Genomic DNA, 18113 nt, shown 5'->3' on the forward strand with positions numbered 1-18113 from the left:
CCGCCCATCCTGTCCATGTTCAATCCTATTTGCATCTGATTCATGTTCTTAGAGTGTTTAGATTGCTTTACGAAAATGAAATTATCTTGTTGATAGTGTCACAGATTTCCCATGAATCATTGTTGCTCCCGTGTATATGTCCCCGTTGAAGCATCAGCTTCCTTGTATGAATTATGGTGTCGGATTTTTTGTGCGACTCTTGACCTCGGATTTATTGTGTAGATTTTTATGCTTCTGTTTCTGTCAAAAAGATTGCTAAATCTTTGTTTATATACAGGTATGAAATGATATGTGCATGTTGAATCCCCATAAAACAATCGAATCCCAAAAAAATTGAATGCGCATGCTGAATCTAGCATGGATAATGCCTTTTTTCTCATGTGCAAAGCTGAGGAATATATTCATTCTTTTAAGAAACCATCATTTCATTTTACTTCCTGGGTGCAACCATTGTGTGGTGGGAATAAGGCTGGGTCAACTCTAATAGTAGCACGCTAATGCTATGAGTATCAAGGATCACAGCTGAGGAATGAATTGATCACTTATCTCAGGTCTGATCTTTAAGTTGTTATCCTAATGGCTACGTTTGTTCCTTCAGATTGCCTAGCTTGATAATTAAATATTGTTTTCATTGCTGAACGTAGCTGAGTTTGACTTTTTCTTTTCAAGTCACAATCCCTCCAAGAGCACTAGCGGTGAATTCTATAGCATCTTGCGCATAAATCACCCGTGTCTCACTAGTTTGACACATTGTGTAAGTACTCGAGTAGTATTATGGATTAACGCAGAGTTTAATGACTGAGAGAGAAAGCGGATCAAAAGCATGCATGCGCAATAACTTTGTATGTGCAATAACTCTGCACCGATCTGCTTGTGTATTTCATCAGGTATCCAACTAGATACGAAAAGGTAAATCATCTGTATTAATTTCGTGCTATATTAAGTGCTAATCACATAGCACACATTAACGCAGACGATTTCGACCTCGCGCGTTGCCAGGTTCCAAACGTCCGGGTCGACTTGGTGCTCCTTTAATATCTGCAAACCACTAATTGTCTCAGCAAAGGTTCAGCGACAGTTCGTTTTTTCGTTCCATGCCCTCCTACAAATTTTACTACTGTCGGAGCATTTTGTGCTGGGCTTCTTCCATCACTCCATATATTTTCCATCACTCCATATGTTTCCTCTGCCCAAAATGCACTTGCATGCTGTCTGGAACAATTCTTCTGCAATTTTGTTAGTTGAGAAACCCAAACCATGCTATGCCCTAGCAGATCCTTCTCTCTCAACCCATCTCCACCTCATTCTTAAAGCATCACTTAGATATCTGAGATTGTGAATACCAAGCCCTCCAAACTTTTGTGGTTTGCACACTTTTTTTTTCGATAAAGGGCGCTTTCATTACTTTGAAAAAGTATTACACCCGGCCTCTGCATAACATGATGCACACAGCCGTACTCACACATAGTATCAAACCATCACATGAAAAACTGAAAACACCGAAAACAAAGAGAGCGCCTAGAGCGCAGAAGGCTCTATCCGTAGATTACGCCGCCATCCATGTTGGGAAAAAATATCCTTCACCACATCCTCCAATCGTGTAGATACCTCCATAAAGAGGTCTCGGTTCTCTATACGTTGAAGCAAAGACCACGAACGGAGCAAAGCGGTGTGATTTGCACACTTGTTCCCAGGCAACTAATTAAGCAGTGCCTGTTAGGGTGCGCCATGTTGTAGGTTTTTTTTGCAATCTTATCAATCAATAACTGCAGATCCATTTTTTGTAAGCGCCTTCAAAGACAGTGTCAGTCAAAGATAAGGAAAGCTTCCCAACCGACATTAAATGGTGCCGTTGCTTCTGTAAGGTCAATGTTAGCACAGAAAACTGGAGCAATCACACATTTACTCATATTACTGACCAGACCAGCACTTCTCCAAACTATCCAACAGTGATTTAGCTGCTTCCAGTTCAGCGGATAGTGGCCTGACAAATATTATTGTGTCGTATAGCCCGTGCTTCACTCCCCAACTCTGAAGGCTCTGAAAAAGGAAAACCTTCCCTCTGCTTTATGACCAGTGCATTCAGAACGTTCATCATTTGCAGAAATAACAGCAGCGATAAGTCCCATGCCATAGCATCTTACCATACCAGATACGATCACATAGACTTCCATTAACTAAGGCACCCCAGGCGAGCAGCAGCAAGCCCAAGCACAGCCTAACAATGACATGATGGCTTTGCCATCTTCATCTACAAAGTTGGATGAGTACTGGAGCAGCTTCAAGTCCACTGCGCAATATTCGTTGCAGATGCACCGATTCAAGTGCAGGTTGAAGGGGACTCAAGCTGTGTTGAGAGGCGTAGTGGCCGTCTGGACAAGAAGAACAAAGATTGCAACATCCCAGTTGCCAAGCGTTTGCGGAATCCTTTAGGGATCCTTCAAAGGGGCCAGCCCCTAAGAAAGGCTCCGCGAAAGACGTGCAAGAAAAGATGAAAACGATTCTGCGTTGTGCAAGAAGCCTGCCTAGCCTCTGGAGACACAGACTATTCGTGAGTTGATCTTGGCTAATGTCTAGTCGATGTCTTCCTTTGGTTAGGCGCAAGTGCTCTCCTTGTTGCAAGAGTTCTTTTGAGGTGGCGAGGACTGTCTTGGTTGGGTATGTAGTGTTTCCGATGACCCTTGGCCTTGGGACACTTATATGATGGGGACAACTTGGGTGGGATCTTGCTTTACATAGGATCTATGTGATCAATTTTTTGAAGACAAAAAACATGTTCAAAAATTCTGAAAAAAAATGACAACATAGATCTATGTTATATATGCAACACCAAAAAATCTCGGCTTCAAATTCAACATACATTTAGAGAGCCAAAAAAGATAAATCTGGAAATAAATAGTGTAAAATACTATTCACCCAAAGATGGCACTATTCATAGTAAAATTTATCTTTTTTGTTTCTCTAAAAGTAGATTGAGTTTTGAGCTGATTTTTTTTGAAGTTGTAGATACAGTTCATAAGTATGTTGTATAATTTTGTCCAATTTTTTCGCATTTTGTAAATATGTTTTTTATGATCTGATCTTATGATCTCATCTAAGGAGGAGATCCTATATAAGTCTCCCCCCTTATATGATGTCCCCTAAACTCTAGTTGGGTGTGGGTGTGATTTTCGCCGGTTTCCCTTAATTAATCGTGTGTTGTATGGTTTTCAGGTCCGGTTTTCCTTAATTAACCGTGTGTTGTATGGTTTTTAGGTCCGGTTTCCCTTATTAACTAGACCATTTTCCCTCCTCCTATAATGCATTGCGGGAGCTCCCCGCCCTCTTGACGAGGTTCCGAAATAAGGCACCGGTACTTATCTTAGCTAGAAGAGCAGCCACCAAAGATCTACACTTTGGACCAAAGCCAGTTCGCTGCATAACCTGAAGGAATGGTCATGAAAGAGTCAAACACTCTTGCTATGTCAAGTTTTAACTTTTAAGAACAGCACAGGCACCCGCCTTTTATGTAGTGCTTTTACTGATTAACTGACAAGCATCAATTTGTCATGCATAGAATGCCCTATAATGAGCGCACTTTGGTTCACTGCGATCAAGAGATCAATGTATGGTGCAAGCCTGCAAGCCAACGCTTTTGAGAAGATTTTTGCCACTCCGTGCACTAGACTGATAGGACGAAAGTCTGCAATGTCCACTGCTCGCTTCTTTCTTACGCCAAAGTGTGATATAAGATTGATTGAGCAGATAAAAATATCCACCATGTTCCTTAGTGAATTGCCAGATTGCTGCCATAATATCATTCTTGAAAATCTCCCAACAAGATTGGTAAAATCTGGCCGAGAAGTCATCTAGACCTGGGGCTTTGTCTGCTGGTAGTTCTTTGATTGTATTCCAAATCTCTTACTATGTGAATTCGGCCTCTAAACCTTCCAATTTAATGGTTGGTAGGTCTAGCACTGCCAAATTGAGGTCACAATTTCTTGCATTTGGGGTGCCTACGAACTCAAGAAAGACAGTTGCAATTTTCTTCCATCTCCTCCTGTGAAGTGGTTTCTCTTGTCCCATGTGTTACCCACCAAACTAATAGACACTTACAGAACACACAAATATGAAATATGATATCAACTCAGTCAGTGCCACCAAAGTCCGAGAAATGGAATCTGCTGGTCCATACCACAAGTTTGATTTTGCTGACTTTTGATGACATTTCGAACATAAAAGCACAGTTGATAAAAAAAATATTATTTTTCACTATATATATAACAAAATAAGATCTAGAAAATATGTCTAAATTGACATCATGCTTTTTCCTTGTAGATTTGTGGAAACCATTTGTTCGATCACTCAACTCAAAACAACAAATAAAGGACAACCCACCCGTGCAATAGGAATAAAAGATGAATGGTGAGTACCCTTGACACAAATCACACAATATGTATGTCCAGAGATTCATTGATCATATGTTTGATAAACATTTGGATATAGCGAAAGAGTGGAGACCAAAATTGTGTGGAAAGAGTTTGCTACAACTTTTGACGAATCAGAAGTGATAAAGTTAAGTAGCAGATGAGGTGGCATATGTTATATTCTCTAAAATCTGTATACATATAAAAGTAAGTAAATCGGCAATCCACCATGTCAATTACACATACTGATGAGTGCCAACTAACTACCACGTCTGTAACAAAAATGTTCATCAATCCAGAATTCCCAGAAGCAGAGCAGTTTAAGCAAGGTAATCACTATTCCAGATTCACAAAAAATAGAAAATATATAACCTGCAATTTATTTTTAGGTACCTCGTTCCAGTGGGCCGACATCACACTGTTGCTTCAGTAGCTAGCGGGTAATAATCAGAAAATGAATCATCAACCACTCATTCAGAAGCCGCTCATGCAACAACATTTAAGTAAATCCTTCTGCCCTTATTTTCTTTAGTCTAGTTGTTGGAGGAAATACGCCTTGAACACATTACGTATACTAGGCTACTAGCTAAGCTTTGTCCCTAATCGTGACTAGTTGTTATTCGTTTCGATTAATTGTCCCCCCAACCGGCAATGCCTCAGCTTCTCAAAATCAAGAAAGTTCTCTGAAAAGAAGTTATCGTTATGAAAAGATGCTAGTGCTGCTAATACAGGAAGCTACTTTTTTCTAAGAAAGGAATAAAGCAGAAAACTAAAGAAAGAGATCTTAAGTGGGTCACGCAAGTAGTTTGTCTTGTTTCAGTCTGTACAAGAACATACTTTCAGGGTTGCCCAAGAAGGGACGGGATTTCGGTAATTTTCCATGTGAAGAACTGAATAAAACTGTTGAACAACTACTTGCCATTTTGGATACACCAAAACAGGTAAGAAAACATTGCCCTCAACCATACTTTTTTGGAGATGTTTTCCTGACTAACTTCATGCAAAAATAAAGGATAACATGCATTACACTCGCAAGCAAAAATTGTTGGAAGTCAAATAGATAGTGGTATCCAGGCTGTTGAAAATGCGTTAACATCTACTAAGACAGGAAATTCTTTTTTATCCATTGTGCAATAGCTCAACAAATACAATAGAGATATAAGTAAATTATAATCTAAAACTTTACTATACAATTTCCCTTTAGACATTTAACTATTGCATGTACAGGCAACTGCCGGCCATAGCATTTTCTCCAACAGGAGATGAAATAGTTGGAGAATCAGCACATACTTTTTGGCCGGGATGAAGGTAGATATTGGAGAAAATCCAGCAACATTGAATGAAGTACTGAACTAAACAAGAACTTTCCAGATTGCACAAGGCAAACCAAATGCTAGAACCTTAAAGAAGAATTATACTATAAAGATTCCATTTCCAGTAACCAAGGGAAACAACAATGATAAAGCAAAGAGGTGAAAACTCACTAGATCACAGTCCTGTTGAAGAAAAACTTGAGAACAAAGCTGTAACAGACATTACAATATTTAGAGAGGTAATATTCACTATTTACATGCTTCCTGCAAAAATATTTTACATTCAGGAACAATGCTATAAAGTTCTATAAAATTTCAGTTTCCTACAAGACGATATTTCTACAGAATCAGGTCCCGAAGAAGATGACACAAAATCGGTGAAAAGAACAATGAAATGTTAGCAGTTCTTAATAAGTAATTAATTAGTTCTCACACATGATTATACTTTAATCATGACGACACCAAATTTGTCATATAACATGAAAGATTAATATTGGTGTACAACATGAATGATGGCCAATCTCACGACCTCATGCAGAAAAGATCATAGCAGAAGATTTAGCCCAAAATAGAAATATCAACAGTTCCCTCACGGTAAAACCAGAACCTACAAAGTAAATGTAATTAAATGTAAAATTACTTAGTAAAAAATATTAAAATATACTGATTTTTTGCATCCTTAAACAGGTCTGTAAACAAAAGAAGTGCAACTTCTACTACATACCAAGCTACAAAACTAAAGCAAGTCAATTTTTACTTCTCAATTACCATTTCTTATTTATTACTATACTTATTCGATGATACATTTACAGAACGAAGCGTTTATCATCAAGAACAATATTGATGTAACATCAGTTGTTCCAGAACATACCACACAAATGCACATTAATTAAGCAGTAAAACTAAGCATAAACGTTACCTAACTTTAAGATCAACAGAGTCAGACCACGAAAACCACATTGGGTGCAGATACCAACATTAAGCCACAGCCACAGGCCATGGAGATCACACTTAATGCAGAAATAATAGTTACCATTCAGATAACAACATGAGCAAGTAAAAGCTAGGTAAATCACATTGCATGCAGACACAGGTAACTACATAGTGAAGTCATGAGAAGTATTTCGCACAACCTGCTGTTGCTGAACTCCAAATCTCCAACACTAAACAAAAAAAGCTACAGACTAGTGCTACATCACTTCGTTTCACAAGAAATGACTTGTTCAAACGGCAATGCTCTAAAACAACGATGCTCTAGCTGCTAACGAACGCTCTATCAGTGCCTTAAGAAATAAATGGGTCGCTGATAGAAAGATCAGATGCTTGGTTGTACCCCCAAATAGGACCTGATGTGCGCCCACGAACCTCCAAGGAAATTTTGCGCAAGGTCTTATTGGCCCACATCCTCTTGGAAGCCAACGGGCTCAGTTTGCGCGTGGCCTCACTCACCGTGATAGGATCCGGGTCAGCGAGCAGGACTATCACCTTCTGCAGCAACACCGCTCTCCCAAGAACCATCTTCAGAAACCCAACCTGGTTTGTGCCCCCGCAGAACTGATCAAACACCACCTTCTTGACACGTGACTGCACACATTTGATCGGACCGACCCCCTGCCAGAACGTGGAATTGAGCTTGTCCCTGGCCTTGACTTCACCCGGGTCATCATAGTGGTCAGTGTGATTGTCGGACTGAAAAGGAAATCAAAGGGCACAATTCAGCGAAGATGGATTGCAAGCAATAGAAAATGCAGTGATTGCGATGATGCTCACAGCCATAACGTGTAAGTTCTCTACTTCAGGGAAGCATCTCAAGAAACTCAGCAAAGTTCTCACTTCCTCCGCGACTCTGAAGCGCACCTTCAGAGCTAACACCTTGATGCTTGGAACCACTGCATCTGGGCTAACTTTTGTCACCCCAGCCTGCAAATCGTCGCAGCAACGACCAAATTGATAGTTTAATTCAATGCGAACAAACCCAGCACTCAAAGATTTTTCTTTTAAAGGGCAAGCATTCAAAAGATTTGTCTAGCCAGTCACTGAGAAACTAATATGAGAGAAAAAAATTGGACCTTGATGATGGTGTTGTCAATCTCAAGCACGTGGGTGGTGTCCAAGTAGCCGAGCACGGCGAGCTGAGGAGCATAGCCTATCTTGACCTTGAAGGCCCTTCCAGCCTCAGTGGGGTGCGTGCAGTAAACGATGAGGCGCTGCAGGTGCGGGGCGGCAATGGCGGCGACCTCGTCCGCCATGGAATGCCAGAGCAGCACGCAACGGAGGCTGTGGCTGCCGATGCGGACGCGGTCGGGCAAGCAGTAGTTGGTGATGAGCGCAAAGCTCTCCAGCCTGGGGCTGCAAGCGAGCAGGTACTCCAGGTCGGACTCCTGCATGATGCCGTGACAGATGCCGAGCTCCCGGAGGTGAGGGAAAACGTCGGGGCTGCGGGGGAGGCCGGTGGTGAAGGGGAAGAACCAGACGCCGAGGTAGAGGCGGCGGAGCGAGGCGCCGCAGGAGAGGAGGGACGGGGGAAGCCGCGCCGGCACGCCGAAGCCCCAGGGGCGGTTGACGAGGGTGAGGTCCTCCACGCCCTTGTCGCCGAGGAGGCGGAGCCACTCCGCGAGGCATTCCTTGTTGGACTCGTCGATGAGGTTGCTGAGGAGGCGGACGCAGCGGAAGGGGCCCGGGTGGGAAGCGAGGACGCGGGAGACCGCCGCGGCGGCGGGGGCGCGCCAGTCGACGCCGGGGCCTTCCGTGAGGAGGTGGGCGTCATCGAGGACGAGTGGGATGGCGCGCCAAAGGCCGCGCCAGCGCCGGCAGAGCGCGTTGGTGCGGGCGGCGTCCTTGACGGGGAGGCGGGAGACGACGTCGCGCAGGAGGCCGTTGGGGAGGGCGCTGATGCGGTCCTCGACGCCGTCTTCGTCGGAGATGGCGGCGGAGAGGAATGCGGCGGAGGAGATCGGGGAGGCCGGCAGGCAAGAGTACATGATGTCCAGTCTCATGGCGCCCGGCGGCGGCGATGGTTTCCCTTCACTCGGGGGCGGCGGGGAGTGTTGCGTCTTTGGGGGCTGGGTCCAAAATGGCAATCTTGCCTGTATGCTCATGTTCCTGCCACTAGAAACAAAAATATTTTAAAATATCAAAGAAAATCTGAATACAAATTTCTCGCGTATATGTCATGCTAAATTTGGCGAAATACCCACATATTTTGTGTCCTATGTATAAAAGACAAGAAAAAATCTTGTGGAGAGTTTATTTTAAACACCAAATTTTATCATTTTACATATAACGCAAAAAATTCCGATTTTTGGTGAAACGACTTTGTGAACCCATAAAATATCAAGATGTATGCACGATATTTTGTGTCAGGATTTTGTAAACATTTTATAATAGGCTTAAATTCATTTAAAAACCCGGGAGTATATGCTGCCGAGTGCAAGAACACCCTGCCCAAAGATGGCCTGCTAGCTGTGCATGGACTTTTGGAGTTCGAGTTCTAAGCTCGTTTTAAAATAAATCAAAAATCATGTTTCAAAATTTCAGAAATATCTGAAAACAAATCTGGATGTAGCTAGAAATATATTCTTATGAGTGTATAAAATCTCAATACGAAATACCTTATATTTAGGCTACACAAAAATGTCAGAAGTGCATATATTTTTTCATATTCCCTTGCCGAAGAATCTTGATTGGTATCAATTTGATCTATGTAAGATTTATTTTGGTAACTAGAAGAAGAAAAATCATATACAATACCATGTTACTTTGTACCAGATTATTAAGAACTAATATTCCATTTCCAGCTTCTTAGCGTTTTATAAGTGATCTTGGCATGTTTTCATTCGCTGTTTGTCAGCCAGTGATAATGAATCGAAATTTCTAAATACGTAAGAAATTGGTCTTGCTCACAACCAAAAGGCTCAACATACTCGGCAGCCTCGTCTTAAGCCTCCCCAAAGCAGAATATTTTCTGAAAATTTATTTGGGTCCAAAAGCTGCTCAAACGCTAAAAAAAAGTTAATTTCAGGTGCTTAGCTTTTTCGATAGCAACCAAACACAACATTTGACATAAATAATGTTATCAACCAAACACAACCTTATTAACTAGTTCTGAGCCACCTTTTGCCTTACATATATGTACATACAACGCAAAGCTCTCTCAGTTTTTGATCTCTTCCTATTGTGGTTTTAGTCTGATTTTGACTTCGCGGAATCTTGCTCTATAGATAAAGACATGATTGTGTTACATAGGCACAAAAATGCAATAGCTTGGAATGAGGGGCCTTGGGACTTGAAGAAATACATTGATTTCCACGGATTCAACCCGCGACCAATCCGTTTGTGGTTTCTGCGTGTTTGTAACCTGACCAATCTCTTATATACACAATGCACGCACATATTAAGTTACTAAGTTAATGAAATGAAGTCGCAGTTGGTCCATATATTGGATGTTTCATACATAAAACGTATGATCTCTATGCTTGAGCTCTGCTTTACCAAGTGTAGAGTATGTGAAGTTTCTTGTGAGTCCTACTTTTGCAAAGCACCAGCCTCTGCTTGCACTGTTGCATCTTTGGGAGTACAATCATATGCGGATCAAAAGATGCAACATTTTGCAGATTTGTGTATGATTGAAACGTGAAGATAAACTTGCATTTCCTTTGCTTGCATCACATGGCGTGCCACCAGCTTGGCTTTTACTACCATCGATGAATTTCTTTTACGGTCAGAAAGAACATGCACTGCTCTGCTGCTCACACGTGATGAATATATGATTCAAATGGGAATGATAACAAATCTTCTCTTTAATAGATGACCCCATTTTGCTGGTCTCACAGCGAGCCACATCACCTCATTAACAATCTTCACCTTCCCCTCAGTGTTCTCAGCCGTAGGCAACGTTTTTTATGCCCAGCCTGACACGGCACGAGTGAAACGACAACAGCTTGGTCGCCATACCCACGGGAGGACCGAACAACGGTACCTTCGTGGTCTGACCCACGTGTATCGAGAAGATGGGTCGACCGAACGCACCAGCCCATCACCCGTTCGACCACCACGAGTCCACGACCCTGTTCGTCTTCCTCGCCAGGTCGCCCCGTAGATCTCTCCCCCACCACGACTCCACTCGGTTCCTCTTCGTCCATGGCCACCGCTCGCAACGGAAAAGGGTATGCTCTGCCAATCCCCGCATTCAACGCAATAAATTCGTCCTTGAAGACCCCATCCCAGCCCGTTACTACTGATCGTCTTCCAAGCAGCGAAGGGATGAACCACATTTTAGAAGATACGCTAGCCAATACTCCTCGCTGGGAGTTGTATAGTTATTTAGTATCTTGTGATTCGGAAAACCAAAACTGATCATGGGTGCATATGCATCTGGTATGTATAAAACATATTTCAAAAAGTAAAAAAATTTAGGAAAAAAATTTAGCATGTAGAGGGACATGTTCTATGTGTACACATAAAGTTTCACGTAAAACCAACAATTTTTGTACCATGTGTAAAAAAGACAAATAATGCCTCGAGAAATAGACTATTTTAACACCAAAAATTTATCTTTTTAGTACATGGCACAAAACATATCGGTTTTTGCTGAAACAACTTTGTGAACATGTAACATGTCAAGGTATACACGAGGCATTTTTGTTTTTATTTTTTTAACATTTGGAAATATGTTTAATATGCATTTCAAATAAAGGGTGCATATGCACCCGGGTGCAGAAACACCCTGTCCGTTGTGATTACAATGATTAGTACTACCTTTGTTTCATAATATAGTACATTTTGGTAAAATAATTTAGTTGTCAAAAACGTACTATATTATGGAACAAAGGTAGTACTACTTCCTCTGTTTCAAAATAAAGTGTCTTAACTATTTTTAGATAAAGGGAGTAGTACTTTTCATAAAACATACTCCCTCACTTCACATTATTTCGCGTTCTAGATTTTGTCAAAGTCAAAAAATTTAAACTTTGACCAAGTATTTATGAAAAATATCAACCTCTAGAATATAGAATATGTATGTTGTATTCGAATCTTAGATAGATTACAGCGCCACATGTTCAGCAAGTTCTTGGGGATAACATGTATACACATTGATGACTGCACTCATGCAATGCGACAAAATCGTGGGAACTACAGCAGCCGCCAGTACTTCGCCCGAAGAAAAACAGAATTGCCAATACATTAATACCAACGTTTGGATGAATAAGGCTCACGCGTATTTCAAGATAAACTTTGATTGAAAAAATTAAGCAACAAAATCTTGATTCTATTTGATGAAATTAGTATCGTTGAATTCGTATTGAAAATACTTTCTAAAGATGCTTATTTATACCAACAACTTTATGTATTTGAAGTAATTTTTTATCAAAGAAAAAAATTAAAAACAAGGACGGAGGGTGTAATAGATATAAATATAGGACACGTGGTTAAAAACATTCGGTGAACAAGATGATTGTGCAAAGTCGTGGAATAAACATATGCTACTCTGTTCCTATTTAATCGACGCATGTTTACCGGTGCGATACCTTAATCGGACCGGAGGGAGTATCATATTTCTCTGGATATATCTCCTAGGATGTCATGTGACAGCGAACTAATCCTTTAGCCTTTTGACATTTATTTGAATGCTAACAATGTTTTGCTTTCAGCTTGCCGATTATTAACAACTAAACCAAGGAAGAATTGCATGCATGCCCAAATAGGCACGGCCATATAGGGCGTGTTTGATTCACGTTTCCCGCAGCCAGGCCCCGAAACAACGCACGTTCTTGGTCCAGTGGAGCCTGGTCCTTTGAAAACGGTGCAAAAAACGTAGTTCCCACTTTGTTTGGTATCCTGGGCTAAAATTTCTGGACTGAGAAGAAATTTTGGGTTGGGTGTTTACTTGTGGCTGCGCCCTGCATGCATGTGAGGCTACCATGTGAGGGTCCAACAACCTGGCACTGAAAACCAAGGGAATCTTCACGCGTTTTTGTTTGCAACGGGCTTGGCCCCGGAAAAACTACCGATTCGGGCGTAGCTGTTGTAATGTCCCAGGTTTAGAGACGATCGAGGGGTAGATTTTAGAAAGGGATGTGCATTGCATCGTAAAATACGGGGAAATTTCGCGCTTTTAAAACAAAACTGCATCGAAGGAGGACAAGTTTCTCTCTCGACACCTTACAGATTAGGGTTTCGAGAGTGCGACAAACTTGCTTCTCACCTAACTAAATTAGGGTTTTGAGAAGAGAGGAGAGTATTGCATTATAACTTAAGTTGCATGATTGAATTCAATTTTAAGTTGCATGATTGAATTCAAACCTAAAGTGGAATTTGAATTTCAAATTCAAACATTAAGTTAATACCCCATAATTCAATTGTGAGGAAATTCATTAAGTAAATAATACACATTATGAACAAATAAATAAGAAGTAAAGCTCATTAGAGAAAACCTTGAGCTTTATTGATTAACACACAATATACATTGTCTTTACAATATTCGGGATTGAAATATAAAAGATTACAACACATTACAGGAATTGAATAATGGAAAGTAAAAAAGGGAAATAAAGAAAGATTACAACTCAATGAAATTTCCTAAACTACAAGTTAATCTTCATGAAATATTTGATCTAGATGATCTTGTACTTCATCTTGATTATCTTGTAGTTCCCTGCACACAAACACAACAAACACAAGTTATGCCAAGTGGCATAGCCACTTGGCAGGTTAGAAATAAAATGGAATTGGAGAGGATATGACCAAAGCTGCCGAGCTGATCCTCTCACAGCCAAGTTCAAAGCATCAGGTACACACACACATAAGCTGCTCACACAGCTAGTGTGCATGTGCAACAGCAAACCATGTTTGTGCATGCACAACAACATACACACACGGCCAGAGTGAGTCACCAACAAGTGCCAGGCACTGCTGTCGACCAAGAGAGCCAAGTGAGGTTCATATAAAACCTTTTCCACCGCCAGAACTCTAGCTGTTCATCGGCAGCAACTCCTCTGGGTAAGAACACCAAGAACAGCAAGAACAGGTGAACAGCCAGAGCTGTCTCATCTATTCCAAAATCACCACAGAACCAACCCAAGCATCACAGGCTTGCAAGGAGGAGCAGGGCAAGCATAAGATCAACATAGAAGCAATCCTCTACATCAGCACATAAATCACTAGGAGCTGGAGTGAGGTATACCAATAAATCATGAGCAAGCAAGGTTTTGCTCATACTAATCCAGCATATGCATAAGTCACAAAAGCAAAAGAGGGTAGAACCCTGCTTGTATCATCATCTGGCTACCCAGCCATTTGGTGCAAGCAAATGAAGAATAACCAGAAGGAAACCATCCAGGAAACACTGGTTGTGTCAACACAGTGACACAACCAGAGAAATCCAACAAGGATTTAATCCCTATCTAGCGACACAGATTCACTTAGCACCCTACAGCTAGCTAAACCATTAGGCAGATAGACCATATGATGTCTATTCTTGTTTGTCAATAGCAAAGCTCACTGGAAATTCAACAAAGGATTATCCAGTGAGGTATCCATTAAGCCACAACCAGCCACAGAAAGGTGGGGAGCTACCATGACAGCACCAAAGAGGCTGTCAGGGCCACCTCAACCCACAGCCAACACTTAAGCCACCACATCATCACCCAATAGGGTTCAGTAGTGGGCTAGGGTACCCAACCAGTGGTTGGCATCCATCTAGCCCTATCAAATTCAAGTAAAATGATCACTACTGCTAGCGAGTTCACATCAATTATCTATGTGATCAAGCCAAGCAAGATAGATAATTGAAATACACAAACAACCGAGTGGTATAGACACTTGCAAATGACCCAGAAGATCACTGCAAGCCACAACAGACACTTGATCAGGCAAAGCCTGCACCAGCACAAGGCATGGTGATACACAATCACCAGGACAAGCACCAGACAGTCACGGGCATTAAGCAAAGCAAGCAATAAACAAGCAGCTGTGGATCACTTGATCACCAGAGCTTATTAAAGCATGCTAAAGCCTGCTAGGATCAATTCTAGCATCATCACAAGGCCCAGATAATTAAATTAACCATGTAATTGAACAATTGCATCACAGATAAGTGAACAAAGCATTATAATTGTATCCAGAAGCACTCCATCAAGGGATGGAGCTGTTAATCCAACAGCTAGGCTCAATTGAGCATATCCATAAATTACGACACGGAGTTAGCACACAGGGGCACTGGCACTTGCATAATGCAAGGATCCTGCATCAGGATCAAGCCAGGAGCCAAGATTATGCACACACAGGATGTCCCTGTGGCAGTAGCAATGACAGGAGCAAGCCAGTAGGCCATGAGCATCACTGGATGCTCATGAGCAATTACAGGAGGGCCACAGCAGAGATACAACATGAACAGAAGTAACTAGGAAACATAGAAGCAGGCACTGATAATCAAATAGAGCCAGAGCAACATACGCACAGCCACATCAAGCACAACAGCAGAGCACATAGGTAGCAATAGCAGCAGCCAGCACAGAACAGCAGCCACACAAAGCCTAGCACAGCAGCAGCCTCACGGCATGGCAGCATCTCCAGGAAGAGGAGCAGCCATTGCTTGCTCAAGCACAGGAGGAGGAAGGTCAGGTGAGAGAGAGAGAGAGAGGAGGGAACCACTTACAGGTGAAGCAGAGAAGCGCAGCCATGGCGGCACAGCGGCACACACCGGGCGAACGGCAGCGCCAGGCCAAGCCAAGCCAGGCACCACCTTGCCGCAACGCCCACGCAACAACGGCGAGGCACACGGCCGCGCCACGGCGCCAGGAGCGTCGGCGGCGACGAAATCGCCGCAGCACATCACGGCAGGCGAGCAGAGGCGACGGGGACGAGTCGAGGAGGCGACGTAGGCCAGATCTACACGGCGGATCTGGTGCGCCGTCGAGAGGCGGTCCAGATCCACACCATCTCGTCGCCGGCGAAGGCCGGAGACGGCCGGGATCAAGCGGCGACGGCGGAGGCGATTTTAGCGTCGCAGGAGCTGAGAGGGGATTAGGGTTTGGGCGACGCGGGGGAGACGACACGACTGGGTCGGTTGGACCGAGCCCAGTGGGCTGGTCCAACCTAACCATCTCGGTCGCCTGACAGGTGGACCCGAGGGGTAATTTGGTCTTTTCCAAATTCCTTTAAAACACACAAACTTTGACCAAATTGTATAAAATCATTATAGCCCTAAAAAAATAATTAAAAATATGAAAACCACTCAGTATCGAAAACTCTATTATAATAAAATATGAAATAGAATTTTTGAAGTTAAACAAGAATAAGTTCAAATTTGATGATTTAAATAATAATTTAAATCACACAATTTATTTTCAATAATGAAAATAAGTCCATAAATTCTTTTGGACTCTAAAAACACCTTGACAACATTTCAAGGTTGTATTTTGCCCTAAATAGAGTATCCCTAAGTTATTCTTAGTATCAACCTCTCACATGAAATAATAACGACATCGGAAGGGGGGAACAAACCCTAAAACTGGAATCATGCATCAATGCTTCTTTAACCATTGCCCTTATCGGGCAATGATGCTATTTTTCAGCAACAGAGGACAAGGGTCAGTCCACACCATTCAACTGCAACAATTTGCAGTGTTCAGGCAAGTTCATCACTTGCTCATGTCATTCGAGTATTTTTATCAAATTACTTGCAAAGTACTACGTTTATCACTAATGCATAAAAACCAAAACCACTATTTTCATAACTATGAATATGACTATGTGGTGGGCAATGGAACCATGGATTGTGTTGATATTGTGGAGGTTCCATTGCAAGGGTTGATATCCATCTAGGATTAAACAACAAATGTCGTCCAGTTATTCTTGTGCCGTAATATCCGTGTTAACCATAAGATCTGGAGTGGGACGGAATAGTCAATTGTATTTCCACCTCTTGTACATCAACGGATGCGCTTTACCGTAGTACACTTGTCATCTGTCGGGGGCAAGCGGTAGGCTGGGGAAGCCTAAAGTTCCCCACGGCTTTGTCCGTAGTACACTTGTCGCCCGAAGAGCAAGCGGTAGGCTGGTGTTGCTGTCAAAAACCCACCGGCGAGTAGCGACGGGCAACACCGTAGAGCCGGGAGGCTCCCAGGATTGCGGTGGACCCTGGTCCCTCGGGCGATGGCCCTCAATGCCTTCTGGCACACGTCCTGGTTCTTACGAGGGCGTGCCACCTGACCTATACCTGGTCAGGAAGGTGATGGATTGCTTCGACTAGTTTCCTGCATGGCAAACACGTAAACATTAAATACGAGCCCCGATCGGCTCTTAAGTTGTTATGTGGATCGGCTCAAAGAGCCGATTGCCCCATGGTTCACGTTAGATTTATAATAACATGGGGATCATGCTTTATCAATATCAAGCTAAACTAATCTACGATAGTCTAGGGTTTTCACCGTATAATCGGAACATCCTATGCGTAGTTGAGCCTAGCAGATACGTAATATGATGGAAAACCAGCCCTAAAGAGGCCTAAAAACCAACGTGAAGTTGAGCCCCGGAACAATCCCTCTAGAGCTTAATAAACCACGCCTTACGCACTACCGGATCGTTCAACCCGTTTATAAGGCCTAACCATACGGATATCAAACCAATCCTTGAAGAATAAGGAGCAACTATAACGGATTAGATCTACTAAATAAAGAACAAGCAAGATGCCGCCCTTACACCTAAAATAGGTGTAAGGGCAGCTAGATATCGTGGGGCAGCGTAGCTAAACAAGTTCATCGTGAAAGCATCGATGTCAGCCCCAAAACATCTACGGTAAGGGTGTTGCTCGCCATCAAAAAGGCTTCAGCACGAACAACACCAACAACGAATAAACGTATACTGCCTAGATCGCAAGATGCGATCTAGGAAGCATGATGCTTACCCGGGAGAAACCCTCGAAACAAGGGGTGGCGATGCGCCTAGATTGATTGGTTGTGAACGTGATCGTCCTCCTTTCTCAATAACCCTAGATACATATTTATAGTCCGTAGACTTTCTAACTTGGGAATAAACCCAACCGTGTACGAGCTAAACTCTATCTCTTAATTCTAACCGACACGTAAACTACTATAATTTACAGATACACGGGCAATCTAGCCCAATTTCTCGCACAAGGCCGGTTCAGAGACACTTCAAAATACATGTCTTCTAAGCCCATCTTCGGTCACGGCCCAGCTCCTGCTCTGGCTAAATTCCGGTGGCAACAGCTGGGGAATCCTAAAGTTCCCCACGGTATTGCGGTCTATGATGGGTTGCAGCTACCGGCGAAGGAGTTTATGGTATGAGCCCAGAACTGTTGTCGTGGTCGGGGTCCACCCTAATATGGGAATAATGGGACCTGCGAGGACCCAGGGTCGGGGTATGCAACAAA

The 18113-nt window shown here is 42.7% G+C and overlaps 1 protein-coding gene across 1 annotated transcript; it reads right to left on the minus strand.

Moving 5' to 3' along the window:
- Positions 1 to 7003: 7003 nt before the first annotated feature.
- Positions 7004 to 17900, minus strand: LOC124696921 (F-box/LRR-repeat protein At3g26922-like). Its single transcript, XM_047229582.1, has 4 exons — positions 17884 to 17900; positions 7789 to 8710; positions 7490 to 7639; positions 7004 to 7408 (listed from the first exon to the last, which is right to left on the minus strand). The coding sequence occupies exons 1-4, from the start codon at positions 17898 to 17900 to the stop codon at positions 7004 to 7006; spliced, it is 1494 nt and encodes a 497-aa protein (XP_047085538.1).
- Between the last annotated feature and the right edge of the window lie 213 nt (positions 17901 to 18113).

This window comes from Lolium rigidum, chromosome 3 (assembly GCF_022539505.1).
Source record: "Lolium rigidum isolate FL_2022 chromosome 3, APGP_CSIRO_Lrig_0.1, whole genome shotgun sequence".
Lineage (NCBI taxonomy): Eukaryota > Viridiplantae > Streptophyta > Magnoliopsida > Poales > Poaceae > Lolium > Lolium rigidum.

Excerpts from the sequence above, each read along its gene's own strand:
- LOC124696921 (XM_047229582.1), bottom strand. Across the intron at positions 7,640-7,788 it reads TTGACAACACCATCATCAAG|GCTGGGGTGACAAAAGTTAG; the intron begins GTCCAATTTTTT and ends GACGATTTGCAG. Across the intron at positions 7,409-7,489 it reads AGAACTTACACGTTATGGCT|TCCGACAATCACACTGACCA; the intron begins GTGAGCATCATC and ends TTTCCTTTTCAG.